The 17,413-nt window shown below is 37.1% G+C and overlaps 1 protein-coding gene across 3 annotated transcripts in view; it reads left to right on the top strand.

Annotated features, from left to right (window-relative positions):
• Nucleotides 1-17,413, top strand: part of uvrag (UV radiation resistance associated gene) — a 119,083-nt gene that overhangs the window by 23,504 nt on the left and 78,166 nt on the right. For all 3 annotated transcript variants that reach the window (XM_051907868.1, XM_051907869.1, XM_051907870.1), the window contains exons 7-8: nt 7,464-7,569; nt 16,265-16,391. In XM_051907868.1, coding sequence (XP_051763828.1) covers nt 7,464-7,569; nt 16,265-16,391 — 233 coding nt within the window. The remainder of the gene's footprint in view (nt 1-7,463; nt 7,570-16,264; nt 16,392-17,413) is intronic.

Genomic DNA, 17,413 nt, shown 5'->3' with positions numbered 1-17,413 from the left:
GTCTCTGTTCTTGTTCCAGCAATTCTGGAATGAATTAATTTGTGTTTCAGGTCAAGGAGTTAATGCTTTTCTGTTTTTTTTTCTCTTAAGTCTTTTTTGTTCTGTTTTTTATGATTTTCTGAGATAAGTTAAACTAGATTTTTACATTTTCTTGTCTGTAAACACAAACTGCCATAATGTTAGGATGTTCTCTGTGGTTTCCAGGGTGTTGCTATGCAGTTCCTAAGTTGTTCTGAGTGGTAGTTATGTTTGGGAACGTTGCTGTGCAGTTGCAAAGGTGTTCTTTGCTTGCTAGGTTTATTGCTAGGGTGTTGTAGATGGTTGCCAGGGTGTTGCTATGTGTTTGGCTGGTTGCTATGGTGATTCTGAGTGCAGTATATATGGTGTTTTTATGTAATTGCTAGGCTAAAAATCGTTAGTTTGATAGCATATAAAAGTAATAGTACACCTTTCCTGAATAGGTGATTAAATGTTTTCTCATCTACTAAGTTGATTCCCTAACTCTAAGTGTGAAAAGTAGTAAAAGTGATGCTTGACTTAGCAAACACAACTAGTAATCTATTACTTGGATCACTGCACCCAGCTTCTCTCAGATGTCAATCTCAGAAATCATTCCCCTAGTTTTTACAAGGTGATTCGCCAGAAAAGAAAGTTGTTGTGATTGAAGTGTTTGTGTTTGTATTCTAGCATGTGTTTGATGTCTGAGCTGCCTTGCTGGTTGCCGGGCAGCCTCCTGTGCCCTTCTTTGATTGGCTGAGGGAGATAGGTGTTGACGGGCAGACGGGTTGAAGGCTGATAAGGGTGCAGACATGCGTGAAAACTGATAGGACGATAACTGCCGCTCACCTGGGGGAAGTGGCCTATCAGATTTCTCCATCTCAATCACGGTGATGATAAAGCTGTCAAATCAGCTTTGACTTGACTTATCGACATGCCATATCACCCTGCATATAACAAGAGAGAGACACGGCTGATAAAAAAAAAATAATATTTTTCCTGTCGCTGTGTGAACTTGTTACAGGGTAGATTTTAAAGGCCCAGTGATTTATGCCCTGGTCAGCTCATGCAGAGTGCTGCTGGTAAAGTGCGAGACGAGGAAAGGAGAGGCCCCAAATATGAGTGAGAGGGGTGTAGTTTTCCAATCTCTAGCTTCAGAAAAAAAGGTATATAGAAGAAATGTGGATTTATAGAAATGGTAGCTGTGCATTATATAGTTTTGGTGGGCAACCACCAGAAATTATCACCAAAGTTGTGTGTAGACAATCATAAATCCTTACTTTCCTGAAACTTTATTCAGTTTTACAGGGGTTTGTTAAAAAGAGATCACTTTTGTATGAGCTAAGATAGGTCAGCTGTACTTCTTAGCAGATGTAGAGTATTTTAGTGTTGTTCAAAGCTCTAGTTTTGGACAAGTGTGGTCACAGGAGGGCCGAAACGTAACCTAGATGAATTGCTCAGGGAGTATTAGTCTGCATTGTTTCACTATGCTGATATTGGCTCTTAACCTTTGTCAGCAAACTGCTTGAATTCTCTAGTCATAGGAGAATCTTGATGGTCTGGATCAGAAGCTGGCCATCTCTCAGTTCTTTCTTGGACCTCTAATTGGATCGCTGCAATTCGATGATTGCTAACGAATGACGTGTGTGGTAATGAAGTCATCAGTGTAAAAGTTTTGGGAAGAAAGGAGTGGTAGAAAAAATGTAAAGCAGTGTCACAAAGGACTCTTAGCCCCCTCTGAAGGATTCAAAAAGGCCCACAGATGGGAAGATACAATGCAAGGTTTCTGTCGGCATGTGGGAAGTAAATCTCCACCCGTTACGCTCAATGTGGTATGCTCAGTTTTCCCAGGATTTCTCAAAATGCCAAAATCTGTTAAAAACAAGGAGGTCGGTCCATAGTATTTGGAGAAAACATTGAAAACTAAGAAACCCATCAATAGTGACTGTCCTGAGCTGTGAGAGTCAAAAACATCTGGTAGAACATCCACTGTAATGTTAGCAATGCACACTACCGTTAAAAAGTGTTGGTTTGGTAAGACTTTAAATGTTTTTGAAAGAAATCTGCGTTTATTTGATCAAAAATATAGTAAAAACAGTAATCTTTTGAAAAGTGATTACAATTTAAAATAGCTGTTATTATATTATAAAATGTTATTTATTCTTGAGATGGTAAAGATACATTTTCAGTAGCCATTACTCCAGTCTTCAGTGTCACATGGTCCTTCAGAAATCATTCTAATATGCTGATTTGGTAGTCAAGAAAACAGTTGTGCTGCTTAAATTGATACATTAAATGTCACTTGAACAATTTAATAAATCCTTGCTGAACAAAAGTGTTCATATCTGACCCCCAACTTTTGAATGGTAGTGTTAGAATAACTAAACTAATTTTGAGTGACTGTCAATTGAGAAAGCCAAATATCAGAATCAGAAAGAGCTTTATTGCCAAGTGTGCTTGCACACACAAGGATTTTTTCTTGGTACTGAAGCTTCCAGTGCACACATACAAATAGAAGAAGAATAGAATAATTGTAATTACATTTATGAATAAAATTTAAAAAATATAAAAAGTATAAACTTTAACTGAATTTACAAAGATATTGCTCTAAGCAGTGGAGTATTGCACTTACTGGCATATGCCTTGGGAGGCATTTTACTGTTCAAGAGGGAAATAGCCTGTGGGAAGAAGCTGTTTCTTTGCCTAGATGTTCTAGTGCCTAGTGATCTTAGGCACCGTCCAGATGGCAGCAGTTCAAATAGGTTGTGGCTGGGGTGAGTGGAGTCTGTGATGATTTTACCTGCCCTCTTCCTCACTCTGGAGGAGTACAGGTCCTGGAGTGTGGGCAGGGAAGCACCAATAATCCTCTCAGCAGTCCGGACTCTCCGTTGTAGTCTCCTGATATCTGATTTGGTGGCTGAACCAAACCAGACAGTTATAGATGAACACAGGACAGACTTAATGATGGCTCAGTAGAACTGCCTGTGGTAGGTTGAACTTCCTCAGCTGGCAAAGGAAGTACAACCTCTGCTGGGCCTTTTTTACAATGAAGTCAATGTGATTGTCCCACTTCAGATCCTGAGAGATGGTGGTGTCCAGGAATCTGAAATACTCTACTGCTTCCACAGTGCTGGTGAGTTGGGAGAGTGCTAAGGTGTTCCTTCTGAAGTCTCCACTGTTTTGAGCATGTTAAGCTCCAGGCATTTATGACTGCACCAGACAGCCAGTTGCTCAACTTCTTGTCTGTATGCAGACTCATCACCATCCTGGATGAGGCCGATGACTGTGGTGTCGTCTGCAAACTTCAGGAGCTTGACAGAGGGGTCTTTAGAGGTGCAGTCATTCATGTACGGGGAGAAGAGCAATGAGGGTCCTGGATGTGAGTTTCCTCAGTCTCACTAGCTGCTGCCTACCTCTCGGAAAGCAGGTGTTCCACTGACAGATTGGGGTGGGGGTGGAGAGCTGTGTCAGTTTGGCTGTGAGAAGATCAGGCATGATGGCGCTGAAGGCTAAACTGAAGTCCACAAATAAGATCCTTGCATAAGTCTCAGGTCTGTCGAGATGTTGAAGGATATAATGCAGTTCCATGTTGACGGCATCATCCACAGACCTGTTTGCTTTGTATGCAAACTGAAGGGGATCCAGCAAGGTTCGGAAGCTGCACTTACCGAGATTAACCAGTGCACTGATGCACTTCCCCCGTTTGTGTTTGACCGTGCATTTGAACAGCACTGCGGCCCTTCTGACTAGAAAGTCCAGCAAAACTGAATAATCTGAATAATCAAAAACTGGAAAAATGTTGTCTGGTGAGTTGTCTAATGTCCGGTAGTTCAAACGGTAGTGAAACTGATAGGAAAAGAATGACTAACAAAACAGAACAAACAAACAAAAAACAGCACAATAATTGGAGAGCTCCACACAGAGGCGGCCATCCACGGCACCATTTTGATATCAGGTAGTTACAACATCTCCCAGCAGGGGCAAAACAGGCTAATCTTGACTCCTTTACTGAAATCTGAGGCTGTTGCATTCATGAGTGCATGTTCTTCTAGATTTTTACCACACAACAACAGTAGTTTGTGTGCTAATTAGCATCTGCCTTGTGTCTAGTTTGTTTTTAACCCCGGCCATGTGCACTTCTGATCGTCCTTGAGGGATTCCAGTGAGAATGTGCTAATCCTACTATTCAAAAAGAGAGAGAAAGAACCATTAATGGAGGTTGAGCAAGTGAGGAGAGTGTGAAACAAAGTAAATTGTATGCCGTCGCTAAAAGGTTTTGTGGTCGAGCAAACCAGCTGCCGTTCATGAAAATCTCCCGAATGGGAATACGCTAACGAGAACAGCAAAAGGCAGCTTGATCTTCAAATTTAGATGTTAAAACCTTTGGCTCAGCCAATTAGAGAACAGCAGCTATGCTATGATGTAAAAGCAGTGTGAAAATGAAAGAAAGAAGTGTAGGCTTTTGTGTACATGCATTTTACTGTGCGATGATCATGTGTATGATTTATTTTTTTTGTTTCTAACAGGCCTCAAGAATTTCTCACATTCTCTTTCCCATGAGGCTTAGTGGTACTGAAAGCTCATATGAGCACAATCAAGCCCTGATTAATGGCTCCTGTAGTTCACAAATTGCTGCTGTGTGTGTCTCAATCAGCTCCCTAGCTCCCTATAGGTTGTGAATCAGTATATCGTGTACACAAATTCAGGCACTGGTAAGGACACTGGCTCACTAAACATTGGGACACTGATGACTTTGTTTCTGGCAACATGACAACGTCCTTATTGAAAGTGACGTGAAGGCCAAGTATGGTAACCCATACACTGTAAACCAGAATAAGTTGGGCTAATTAAAAAAAATTGAGGTAATCAGTTACATCTAATTTTTTGAGTTATGATGTTCCCAGTTTTAAGTAAGCAGAACTATCAAGTTTTGAGTTTGTAGTACTCATGCAAGTTAATTGCTCCTAATTTGAAGTACTGAGTTAGCTAACTCATACATTTTGATAGCAATTAACATAAAATATTTAGTTTACTTTTTTATTTTGAGTTCTTGCAAATCAAATGAGTTATTTATTTCACTGTAAACTCTAAGAAAATACAAAAAATGCCAACTTGCTAATTTGCTAACATGTTAACAATAGCATGGTATAGCACTTGCTGAATGAGTACAGCAACTTAAATATGTAACTTACCTGTTCTCAAACCAAGCCAAATGCGCTACTTGTTACCATGATGGTAACTCTCCAAAAACCCACTCCTTTTCGAGTGCCATGGGCAAAGCATGCTGGGAAATAGAAATCCCAGCCCAGTTTCAGTCAAACTTAAGTTAGTCTAAATTAAAAGAAATGAGTTCATACAACTCAAAACACTGAAACAGTTCAGTTTACTTGAAATATGTCAGTGCTGTGAACTCAAAAGAAAAAGAAAGTTCTAAATACTCATAGCAGTTAATTTTACTAAACTAATTTGTTAAATTTAAGTTTGTCCTACTCAAACCAATTAAGTATTTTAAGCATTAGGGCTTACGGTGATGCACTAAAAATAAAGGTTCTTTATTGGCATTGATGGTTCCATGAAGAACCTTTAACATCCATGGAATCTTTCCATTCCACAAATGTTCTTCATAGTGGAAAAAGGTTGTTTAGATTATTAAAATGTTCTTCACTGAAAGGTTTGTTGGGGAACCAAGAATGGTTCTTCTATGTCATTTAATGCGAAAACCCCCTTTTTGGAACCTTTATTTTTAATAGTGTACTCTGAATTTGTCCTCTGCATTTAACCCAAGTTAGTGCACACAGATTAGGAGTAGTGAGTAGTGAACACATACACACTTCAAACCGTGGAAACACACACCCGGAGCAGTGGGCAGCCATTTTAGCTGTGGCCCCTGGGGAGTGATTGGGTGTTAGGTATTGAGAAACTAACTCACAACCTTCGGGTTACCAGTCTGACTCTAACCATTAGGCCACGACTGCTCCTTGTACAACGTCACTACTGGTATTTATGAACAACAGTAGAAATGATAACTTTCCGACATTAATATTTTAAAGCTATTTAAAGTAGGTCTACATTTTGATAAATACTTTGTTACACATCCCTTTAACATTTCAGCTGTAAATTAATTATAAATGGTATCTAGATTTATAATGTTCACTATCAGTCTGGTGTATGTTTATGTTGTAAATTAATTAAATAACGGTTTGATTTTTCAAAACATCTGTCGCATGTCATCACTAATTTGTTTCATCCTTTAGAACTTCCATTAAGGGAACATAGTGAGCATTGATGTTCCCTGGTTTTCATGGTGCATTGTGGGACGTTTTAGGGCGCGAGCATTTTTAGTGCAATGGAAGGATTTTTTTGGGACCGTATTAAAATCCATGGTTGCACTAATTCTTGAATTCAGTTTGACAGAATGTTTACTTTAGGTGCTAATTAAAAATTTCACCATGCCACTGCAATTAAACAATGGGTATTGAAACCATTTGGTGTGGTTGTAAAACCAGATGAGTCAGAAAATTAGGCACCAAATGAGAACCATGGTGCAAACAAAAACAGGCACAATGAGGAGACCCATCTGTGGTGTTATTAATCTCTTAACAATCCTTTTATTTATGAAAGTTTATCTTAACAAGCCCATTGCCTTTGGGAAATAAACAAACAATACAAAAACAACTCCTGACCTCCCTTCGGTTTAGCGGTCCTGTCATAAGGTTTCAGTTTATGTGTTCTCTAATTACCGCAAATATAAATCTGAAAACGGTCACCGTGTGAGATCATCTCCCCTTTGCATGCGGCAATTCTGTTTCCATTACATCTGAGAGTGGGTGTTTACATGTGTCCGCTGTCATTCTTCATTTGATTGTCCTAATTCCATCTCTTTGAGTCAAGATCCAATCACTGACTGTGTGGTTTTACTATACAAATGCTTAAAACTTTTCAAATTAAAGGAATATTAATTGTCCTACAAATGAAAATTCTGTCATCGTTTACTCATTGTGATGTCGTTCCAAACCTAAATTATTTTATTGCTTATAGCAGCTTGAAATACTTTTATTGTATAAGAGAGAGAGAGAGAGCAGCATGAACATTTTTCAAAAATAACTGACTATATTTAACTACACATTGCCATAGTAAAAACTAGTTGATTTGTTTGACTGCTTCATCAATAATAATCGTTTGTTTGTGGTTTGAAGTATGCTGGTCAAGCTATTTGTTTGTTGTTGAGAGCAGCCGTGAGAAGAACACTCTGTCTTTTTTGACTTTGTAGTATTTTTATTAGGTTCACAGCTCTGGTAAAACATCGTCTTTTTATCCGTGCTGTCGGAAAATCAGTCCGAGTATTTAATTACAAAGTTCTGTGTGCATTAATGTCATGAAATCATTCGGTTCCAGTACTTGGAATCGCTTCTTCTTCACATTCGCAAACCTAACAGTGTTGCATCCTGTGCTTGTTTCCTCCACAGGCTTCGCACGGCCCAGAGAGCCATTAAGCAGACTCAGGTGACAGTTCAGAAGATTGGAAAGGAAATTGAAGAGAAACTGAGGACAACAGCGTCCTGCACAGAAAAGGTGAGACCCAACAAATCAAACCAGTGGGATTTCTTGGGTCGTCTAGGTCTGCTTGTGTGCTTTTATTCATTCAGGATTATTTTTATATTCTGTATACTTTCTATGTTCTCTAACTTCATAAATCCTATCTGGCCTGTTTGGTTTTCTTTTCCTTTGCACCTGGTACATAGTACTGATGGTAAGACTCTGTAAAGCACCTCTGCAAGTATAAAAGGCTAAATTTACAGTTGCTGTATGCTTGACAGAATTTTATAGCAGATTGTCAAACTCAATTTAAAATTCAATACTTCACTCTGTAGTGGGGATATTGTCTTTCCAGGCTCACAGAATTACTCTTTCATGAGAGATGGCAGTATAAAACAGCTTTTGATAAGCTATCTAGCAGTCTAACAGACAAGTATTTCCCTTTAGTGAATGTCCTAAAGAAAGCACAATTGGGAAACATTAAAAACTAGAAGTTGCTGTCGGTTGTATTATAATTCCTAAAGGTGCCCTCAGTATTTTGTCAATTAAAAACAAAGCTTCAAACATAAAGAAATGAATAGCAGTCTGTTAGAGCAAGCTTTGGAAACACTTTACAATATGTTTTCATTTTTGTAACGTCTATATTAGATAACAGGAACTTAAAATTAGCAATACATATATTGAATTTATTAATTTAGTTAATGTTAATCTCAACATTTATTAATACATTTTTTACAACAAAAGTTGTATCTGTTAACATTAGTTAATAAACTGAGTGAACTAACATGAACATGAACATTTTTATTAACTAACATTAACAAAGTTTAATAAATGCTGTGTAAATATATTGCTCATTGTTAGTTTATGTTAGTTACTGCAATAACTAATGTTAACAAATGTTACCCAAGTTTTTTTTATTATACGTGGAGCTGAACCCTCATTTTTAATAAGTCCAAGAATCCATTTTATTGATCCATGTAATATGAGACAGAAAAAAAATGTAGATGAATGAAAAGGAACAACTATGATGTGTATTGGCAACCCTAAATGAGCAAAAAGCTTCATTCATCCACACAGATAGGTGTCAGTATGAAGTCCATGACAACTGGAATGAATGATAAACAAAATTTAAATAAATAAGAACTGGACATGTTATATAATTCTAAATTAAGTAGATAGATAAGTAGATAGAATATTTACTTTCTCATAAATTCTCAATTTTTATTTGTATTTTTTTACAGATAAAAAGCTTGCAACTACTAATGCTTTATTATTTGCTGGTTGTTTCAAGCAGTTGTGGTGTTATTTTTACAGGTGAGAATGAGAGTTCAGTATGCTGGTGCTAATACCCTCACTTTCAGACAGGAAGTCAGGGTACCCAGTCACTCAACACAAATGGCCTCAGCGTTGTGTATCTTGTGTTACACAGATCCTCATAAATATGTCATTAAGTCCTCGGGCGGCTCTTGTATCCTGTGTTTTGATGGATTTAGAGATCCCGAATCCCACTGCTTTATCCCTTCTCTGTGTATCTCAATGCCCTTGTTAGCAGAAAATCCTCTGTTTGTGTTTCCACACTCACTGTATCCTGCAGTAGAATGAAAAGTAAAAGGAAAACATATTTAGCATTTTTTGAGGTGCCAGTCAGCAGCTGCGAAAACGCAGGTTTTAAAGTCGTGCTTATAGTTAATGAAAACTTCAAAAGTCTGTCCCCTCCCATTTGGCTATAAATGCCCAGACACCTTCCACTCAGAATAAACATAATTACACACACACACACATTTTTTTTCTCCTTCTCTCGAACTCTTCAGAACTCTGATCCAAAGTGTAGTGCACTGCCTTGCTCTCTACATAGGCACCGACCAGTGGTCTAGCTTTATTTGTTTAGTTGCCGAATACTGTTCGGAAAGGAAGTGACTCATTTCAGAATTTGGATTTAGGCTTTGGGTACACAATGCAGTGACTTTTTATATATATATATATATTTTTTTTTTAAATTATTGTATTGTTAAGCTTTTTGCTTTATTCATGAGGCATCAGACTGCAGAAAGGAAAGAAGGGATGAGGAAGGAGTGGGATTGGATTCAAAAGTTTGAAAAGATTATTTCTTTTTAGCTTAAAACGTCCCCCTCATTATAAACAAAGCATTTATTTAATCAAGTTGCATATGCCTGCTTCCAGAGCAAGACATCAACGAATTGTCTGATGAATCGACGAATACATCATCGCACCATAGGCCCCGCCCGCTGGCATTCAGTCGCTTAACGGCTGACATTTGCTTACACTGGATGTGAGTATTGCGTCACGTCAAAAGCAAATAGAACCCATAATCACTGACGCTGACTACAATGGATGCAGTATACAGATGCGCATTTAGTTTCTGACATACTCCACACACCAGTCTGTCGACAGGACAAATGGAAGAGTGAAAGAATGTTCGATCTGGCACGTCCAATTTAAACAGATAATTATTGTCTCTGTACAGACTTCTGAAGGAGAAACAAGTTAGAGGATTAGTTCACTTCAGAATTAAAATTTCCTGATCATTTGCTCACCCCCATGTCATCCAAGATGTTTATGTCTTTCTTTCTTCAGTCGAAAAAACATTAAGGTTTTTGAGGAAAACATTCCAGGATTTTTCTCCATATAGTGGACTTCAATGGTTACCAACAGGTTGAAGGTCCAAATTGCAGTTTCAATGCAGCTTCAAAGGGCTCTACATGATCCCAGACGAGGAATAAGAGTCTTATCTAGCAAAACGATCGGTCATTTTCTAAAAAAAAATAAAAATTAGATTTTTTTTTTTTTTTACCAAAAATGCTCGTCTTGCACTGCTCTGCGATGCGCCACGCATTACGTAATCATGTTGCAAAGGTCACATGTGATGTAAGCGGAAGTACCTAGCAAGTGTTGCTAGGTACATGCAAGGAACATGCAAAGACTAAGTCAAACGGCCTTTACAAAAAAGGGTAAAACGATGTGGGATGATTTTGAAGTTGGAGGAGAAAATGAGTACTGCGGTACTTCTGCCTATGTCACGCGTGACCTTTCCAACGTGATTACGTCATGCATGACGCATCACAGAGCTACTGCAAGACGAGCATTTGTGGATAAAAAAAAAAAGTTATTTTTTTTTTAGAAAATGACCAATCGTTTCGCTAGATAAGACCCTTATTCCTCGGCTGAGATTGTTTAGAGCCATTTGAAGCTGCACTGAAACTGCAATTTGGACCTTCAACCCATTGGTCCCTGTTGAAGTCCACTATATGGACAAAAATCCTGGAATATTTTCCTCAAAAACCTTAATTTCTTTTCGACTGAAGAAAGAAAGGCATAAACATCTTGGATGACAAATTATCAGGAAATTTTAGTTCTGAAGTGAACTTGTCCTTTAATGGTTTATTTTAGAGGTGTCTCGGATCACATTGAAGGATTATATGTTTGTTCGGTGCATTTTGTTTTGTCAGCGAGGAACAGTGTACTGGAGAGTTCGCAAAGAAACTTTGGTTGACAGAGGAAGCAGTCAGCTATATTGGATCTGACAACAGCTGCATCACAAACCGTAAATGATTTCATAATGCTTTGTCCGTAACCGACTTTTTTATGTGGATAATATTTTCAAAACGCTTAGTCACGCGCAATAGGGAGTGGGCGTTGTTATAGTTTTCTATTCAATTACATTAGCCAATCATAACAGTGGCCGTTTACTGACAAGCCTTAAAAGAGCTGCCCCTTAAAAATTGTTTAACAAAAGTTGTTTAAACTTTTTTAACATCATAAGTGAACCTCAAGGGACATATTAAAATAATAAAAAATTCATGTCATGACCCCTTTAAATTAAACTAAAATATGTTTTTAAGATAGAAATGTAGCACATCATAGAAAGACTCCTTCACTCACATTTGCCCTCTCACACACTTGTGAGTCATAAAGACTCCATCACTCGAGATGCCCTACCACACACACACTCCTGCTGTCTTTGATGTTTAAGTGCTTAGTGTTTGAATGGCGACGGCCCCTCCACCTGTTGAAATGCTGTTTTCTCAGAGGGTGAGATGTCCACAGGACCTTCTATTGATCTCTGCTGTCTCAGTGTCCTGGAGGTCTGTCATTTTCTTTGGAGTTTGTTTTCAAACTTTGTTTACCATTTGAGCCTTTTTGGTTCCAGGTTTTTTTTTTAAATTTTTTTTTTTATTTTGGTTGGCCAAAGCAAAGAACATTAGTCACATCACTTTTTTTTTTTTTTTTTTTTGTCTCACTCTTGCTTGAAACCAAATCAGCCAGAAATGATCATGACGTGAAAAGAAGTTGCCAAAACATTGAGAAGCGTATAATATACAAACAGAGCAAACACAATACGACATGCAATAATTTCAAGTTAATTTGTGTTACAATATCCAACACAATACTCATCCAAAGGCTCTAAAAGCCTTCTGAAGCCTACATATGTTGGGAATATTATCACACGTCTTTCTTAGGTGGCTCGTCAAGTCTCTGTGAATGACTGTGAAGTTTCTTCCTCTCCAAAAACGAATTGGCAAGTTTCTGGAGTTCTCCACACGTCAAATTTCAGGATACATTTACACTAATAGCTGACACTCTCCCTCGATCACAGGAGCGCTACCTGGACTGCACCAAAGGTCAGCGAGGGTCTGAAATTCCTGCAAAGTGTATCAGTTACTGCGCTTAATGAGCCAAAATCTGTTTTGAGTTTTCCTTCAGGCTTGAGGTTATGTGAACCTGATTACAGATCAGAGTGTTCGCCTCTGAAACAGCCATGTTGTCACTTCTCCCTGGCCTCAGGTCAGTTTTGAGCCTATTAGGGCACTTCAGGCAATCAATCAGCCCATGCACGCTCGCTACACTGTACCGGTTATTTCTACTCTAATTAAATTATTCAGTACTTTCTTATTACTGGCAATTAAAGCAGACTGTGATTCTTAGTGTGTGAGAGGATGTGAGGTTCATGCCTTAAAGGTTTGTGGCTTTTAGTCCATGTGTGTTTTGTATTCAAGCTAATCTATAAGCTAGCGTATAACTAAACTTTGGACTTTTGTATTTGATTTGACAGACTATTGTTCAATCAAACATTTTTTAGAAGAGCTAGCATTTATTTATTTGCTCATTTTACTTTATTTGCTCATTTATTGATTATTTATTTATTATTTATTACTTATTAATTTACTTATTTACTTGTTTATTTACTTAACTAAGTAAATAAATAATAAACAAGTTATTTATTATTTAATACTTAATTCACTCACTTACACACTTATTTACTCATTTACATACATGCTAGTGTACAACTAAACTTTGGACTTTTGTATTTGATTTGACAGACTATTGTTCAATCAAATGTTTTTTTTTTTTAGAAGAGCAAGAATTTTTTTTTTTGCTCATTTTACTTATTTGCTCATTTATTTATTTATTTATTATTTATTCATTTACTTATTTACATGCTAATTTACTTGTTTATTTACTTAAGTAAATAAGCAAGTAATTCATTGTTTATTACTTAATTTACTCATTTACATACTTGTTTACTTATTTACATTATTTACTTATTATTTTTATTTTTCAGCTGACATTCGTTGTTTTTTTTTATATTTGTTATGATATTTGTTTTATTTTTTTTACATTTATTTTTTATATTTTTTATTTATATTTTTTATTAACAGTTGATATTGGATATTTTGACCATTATTTGATATTTAATTGAGCATCTTCAAATCTTCAAAAAAAATTTTTTTTTACATTTAGATGAACTTTGCTGTCATGTAATGTCACTTAAAGTTATCTTTTTAAAAACGTATTAATTTAGTAACATATTGAATGTAATCTTAAATTTCAGAATGTTTTATTTTTTACTTTATGTATAAAATTTGTTGTTCATAGTTTCAGTTATAATGTTGTAATGGCTAAATTTGCTTGCAGCATTTTAAACTATTTATTATTAATATTTTATTATTAATATTATTACTATACATAAAGTAGTATAAAATTTTAATATCAACAGTAATGTGAAAAAAATTATTCACTTATTGAGTATCAGTATCAATCTATGTATCCCTAGTTTTTTTTTCTGGAAAAATCTTGTAGTGTGCGTGTGTGCGTTTTTGAAGTGTTTAGCTATGCGTGAAAAGTCGTGTTTGCCGTGCCGGTGGCGTTGATAGTAAACACGCAAGCTCTTGGTCTTTTCTCGCCGTATAAGGGCTCAAGCTATCTGAAGGTTGAGGTGCTGTCTTCTATATCTCTTTGATTGACACTTCCTCAGCTGCCAAGTGCAAGAATACAAGATCCTAAGATGTTGCTAGGATCTACAGTAGATCCTAGAGATTTCATTGCTATGACTTCCACTCAATTTCCCCAACACCCTGTGGTGTGGATTCATGTGTCTTATGGCTCTGTATATAGAGACATCACATCTATGTCCATTCTGTAAGTTTCGTAATTGCATATATGATGGTTGGTTTATTCTGAATATGTCTCCGATGGACGCTGGAGGCCATGAGGATCAAACATTTAGCGATGCTGCTCCGTCCTGCTCTGCATTAAACTCAGCAGTTCTGGTTATGATAGGGATCACCACCACCAATCACTTTAAAGACATAGTGAACTTTCCCTGCCTGTTATCTGTTCTCCTTTGCTCTCTATCTTCTCCTATCTACTCTCTATCCCACTTTCACCCTCGTCAGATCACTGTTCCTCATTAGTGCGCTTGGCTCGCTAACAGTCCCGAAAGCCGCAGGGCTGTAGATGTAGATTAGATAGATCTGCTGTGGACTCATCTGTGCTGGGTGCTGGAGAAGCTGAGGGAAGATCTGGCACTGATGTCTGCTGTAATCTGCTTAAAAAATCATCTCTTGCTGTTTTATTACATTAATGTGAATGTTTCTGGCTTGCGCTGACTTTCCAAAGTGTTCTACAGGGCAGTGCAAAATAAATATATATTTTTTGCAAGAAGTCTCTTATGTTTCTCTTATTGTAAAATATAATTATTATGTTTTAATGGTTGTGCTGCTTAATATTTTTGTGGACACTTTTTTTTTTTTTTTTTTTTGATGAATAGAAAGTTCAAAAGAACAGCATCTATTTGAAATAGAAATCTTTTATAACATTACAAATATCTTTACTCTCACTATTGATCAATTTAATGCATCCTTGCTGAATAAAAGAATTAATTTCTTTCTTAAAAAAAAGAAAAAAGAAAAGAAAATCATACTGACCCCAAACTTTTGAATGGTAGTGTATACATAAAAATTTCTGTTAATTTATATTAGAATAAGCTAGAGTTGTAACTGTACCAAAATTTCAGTAGTTAGTACCAATATCAGTAAAATTTTGTAGTTCTCAGTACGAATTTGGGTACTATAACAAAAACTGTTGAATTAACTACTTTGAATTTTTTTTGTTCCATTTTGTCTCGTCCATTGGTTATCACTAGCTGTGTTTCCATTACTCTTCAAATTGCGCAAAAAACATTTTCTGCTCGCATTTACAGGTCACCTGGTATATATAAAAGTCGATCATTCTGTAAAGATGGCACGGTATGTTTGGACAAGAAGACGAGACAGAGTTCTTTATTAAACTCATAAAAGACAAAAGAATTATGGGAATACTGGATTCTAAACAACAAAGAAATGCCACAATTTGTCAGGACCTTGAAGCAGATAGGAGGGAGAAACACCCAGAAACACCTCATACGTGGCCACTCCCAAGTATAAGGGGCTTTCCTTGCCATTATTGCTTGGATAACACGCATAAGTCTCCTTCGATTAAAAATAATGGCTAATGCAGTGGCCACGATATACTTAAACCCACTAACATCCGTTGGCATGATTTTTGGAATGACTTACCGCGAGAGGAACAAATTATGTTTTAGTCGCATAACATCGGTTAATGGAAACGGCGTCTTTTCGCAATAGTTTTTTATCGACATTTAGAAAATATCGCAAAAGTTTTGCGCAACTCTGTAATGGAAACCCGGCTACAGTCAATTAATAATAAACGGAAAGTAAGTGAAGAGCCCTCCCTTTATAATCACTAAGGCTGTCAATCTCCAAAGCGCAAGCTCACTGAATTCTGCACTCTTGCGAAAACTCCTGTTATAATTAAAAAACCTGTCTTAATTGTACAGTGAATCACTTATTTACATCGTGTTAACACTGTTGGTTATAGCCTAATGAAAGGAATCACGAGCGTGCAGCTCGCATTGCACAAAACAAAACCTGTTAAGCAGTTTCTGATTAACTTACGGACTAGCACCTCTGATAGGCCACTGCGTTCACACGCTCAAAGGATATGATTGTGATTGGCTACAATGCTTAACTCTTGTAAAAACATGCTGTAAATAGAAACCTTTGATACTCAGCGAGCGCTCAAACAAACATGAACACAAGCGTTTGAAAGTACGTCTATCAGCAGGTACTAAATATACCTGGTACACTGTATTACCGGTATTTCAGAAATGCTAGTATTGTCAACTTTTTTTCTTTTTAGTTCTGACTGGTACCGTTTGACACCCTAGAATAAGCAATTTTGCTACATGTTTCATGCTTTGATGTGGATGTTCTATGAGATTTACCTTCAGATCAGGCCATTAAAATGGATGATCAGTTGTTAAATATCCTTTTCTTAATAATTGAGCTACCCAATAAAGTTTGTTTGGGTATGGAATAGGGGAAAATGGAAAAGATTAAGTTTTTATACTTATTGTTGTCTCTTTCCGCAGAAGAAAGAGAGGGAGTGTATGCAGCTACATATTGGGATTCTGAGGAGTGAGTTGGAAAGACAAAGGAAGGCGCTGACGAGAGAAATGGACTTGATGCAGAAAGAGAGCGCACAGCTTGTAAAGAAAGGTAACCAAATTCACCAAACTACTCAACTGATGAGAGATCTGTCCCACTTTGGTCAAAAAAAACATCACCATGTGTATCTTTCTTCCTCTATACTGTTACACACCAGTGGATCACATCCCCACACATCTGCAATCAGGCAACATTCTCTTCCAAAACTGTGTGTCAGACTGAATGTGTTGTGAAACTCTTCATATTGTTTTTCACTGATGTAACTTCATGCGTGTTCCAGTACCTTGGGGGACCATATAGAGTTCCATCTGCTAAAATGTATTTCCAGATCTAAAACGGCAGCTCCACGTTCTCATGTAAATATATTTCCGTGCCTTGAATTGAGCAAGGCAGTTGTTTTACGTCTAACCAGCCTTCATACAAAAAGTGTCCAACGTCAAGTCATTTTCTTCTCCTCACTTAAAGTGGAAAAGTTGCAGGAAGCAACAAAATTGCGGCCAATAAGAACATATTTGATGTGTAGTGATGCATTTGATTGTTACTCGATATCTGCGCCTTCCGACCCAAAAACATCTGATGTATAAAAACACAAATGGCATTGCTAGCATTTGTTTTGCATTTAAGCGAATAGCAACAGATCTTTTGCCATGTTTTCCACACCTGTCTCAGCAAACGTTTCCAAAACTGATTTTATATTCTCGTAATCATGTTACTTAGGAATTTGGACTCAATGATTTGCCTAAATGGGATTGTTTACCATTAATCATGTAGTTCGTTCTGTTTTTTTTGCCACATTCAGATGACATCATATGCCTTGCATCTTTGTGGGATCAGAGTTGTGAGTCTCCATGTTGGGAATCCAACTTAAAGTTGGCATTCCTTTGCACTTCTTTAAGAAGAAAGTTGGAAATTCCATTTCGGAACTATTCGGATTTCTCTTTCAGGACTCTTTCGAATTTAATTTGTGTCATGCTGCCAAATCAAATGATGTACATGTTGTACATTGCCTGTCGTTGCTGATTTGGACGATTTATTTTTTTTTCATTACCATGATATACCTGCCTGATTTGAGC

This window comes from Ctenopharyngodon idella, chromosome 10 (assembly GCF_019924925.1).
Source record: "Ctenopharyngodon idella isolate HZGC_01 chromosome 10, HZGC01, whole genome shotgun sequence".
NCBI lineage: Eukaryota > Metazoa > Chordata > Actinopteri > Cypriniformes > Xenocyprididae > Ctenopharyngodon > Ctenopharyngodon idella.
Note: the sequence above shows the minus strand (reverse complement) of the source record. Positions and strands in the feature narration are given on the sequence as shown.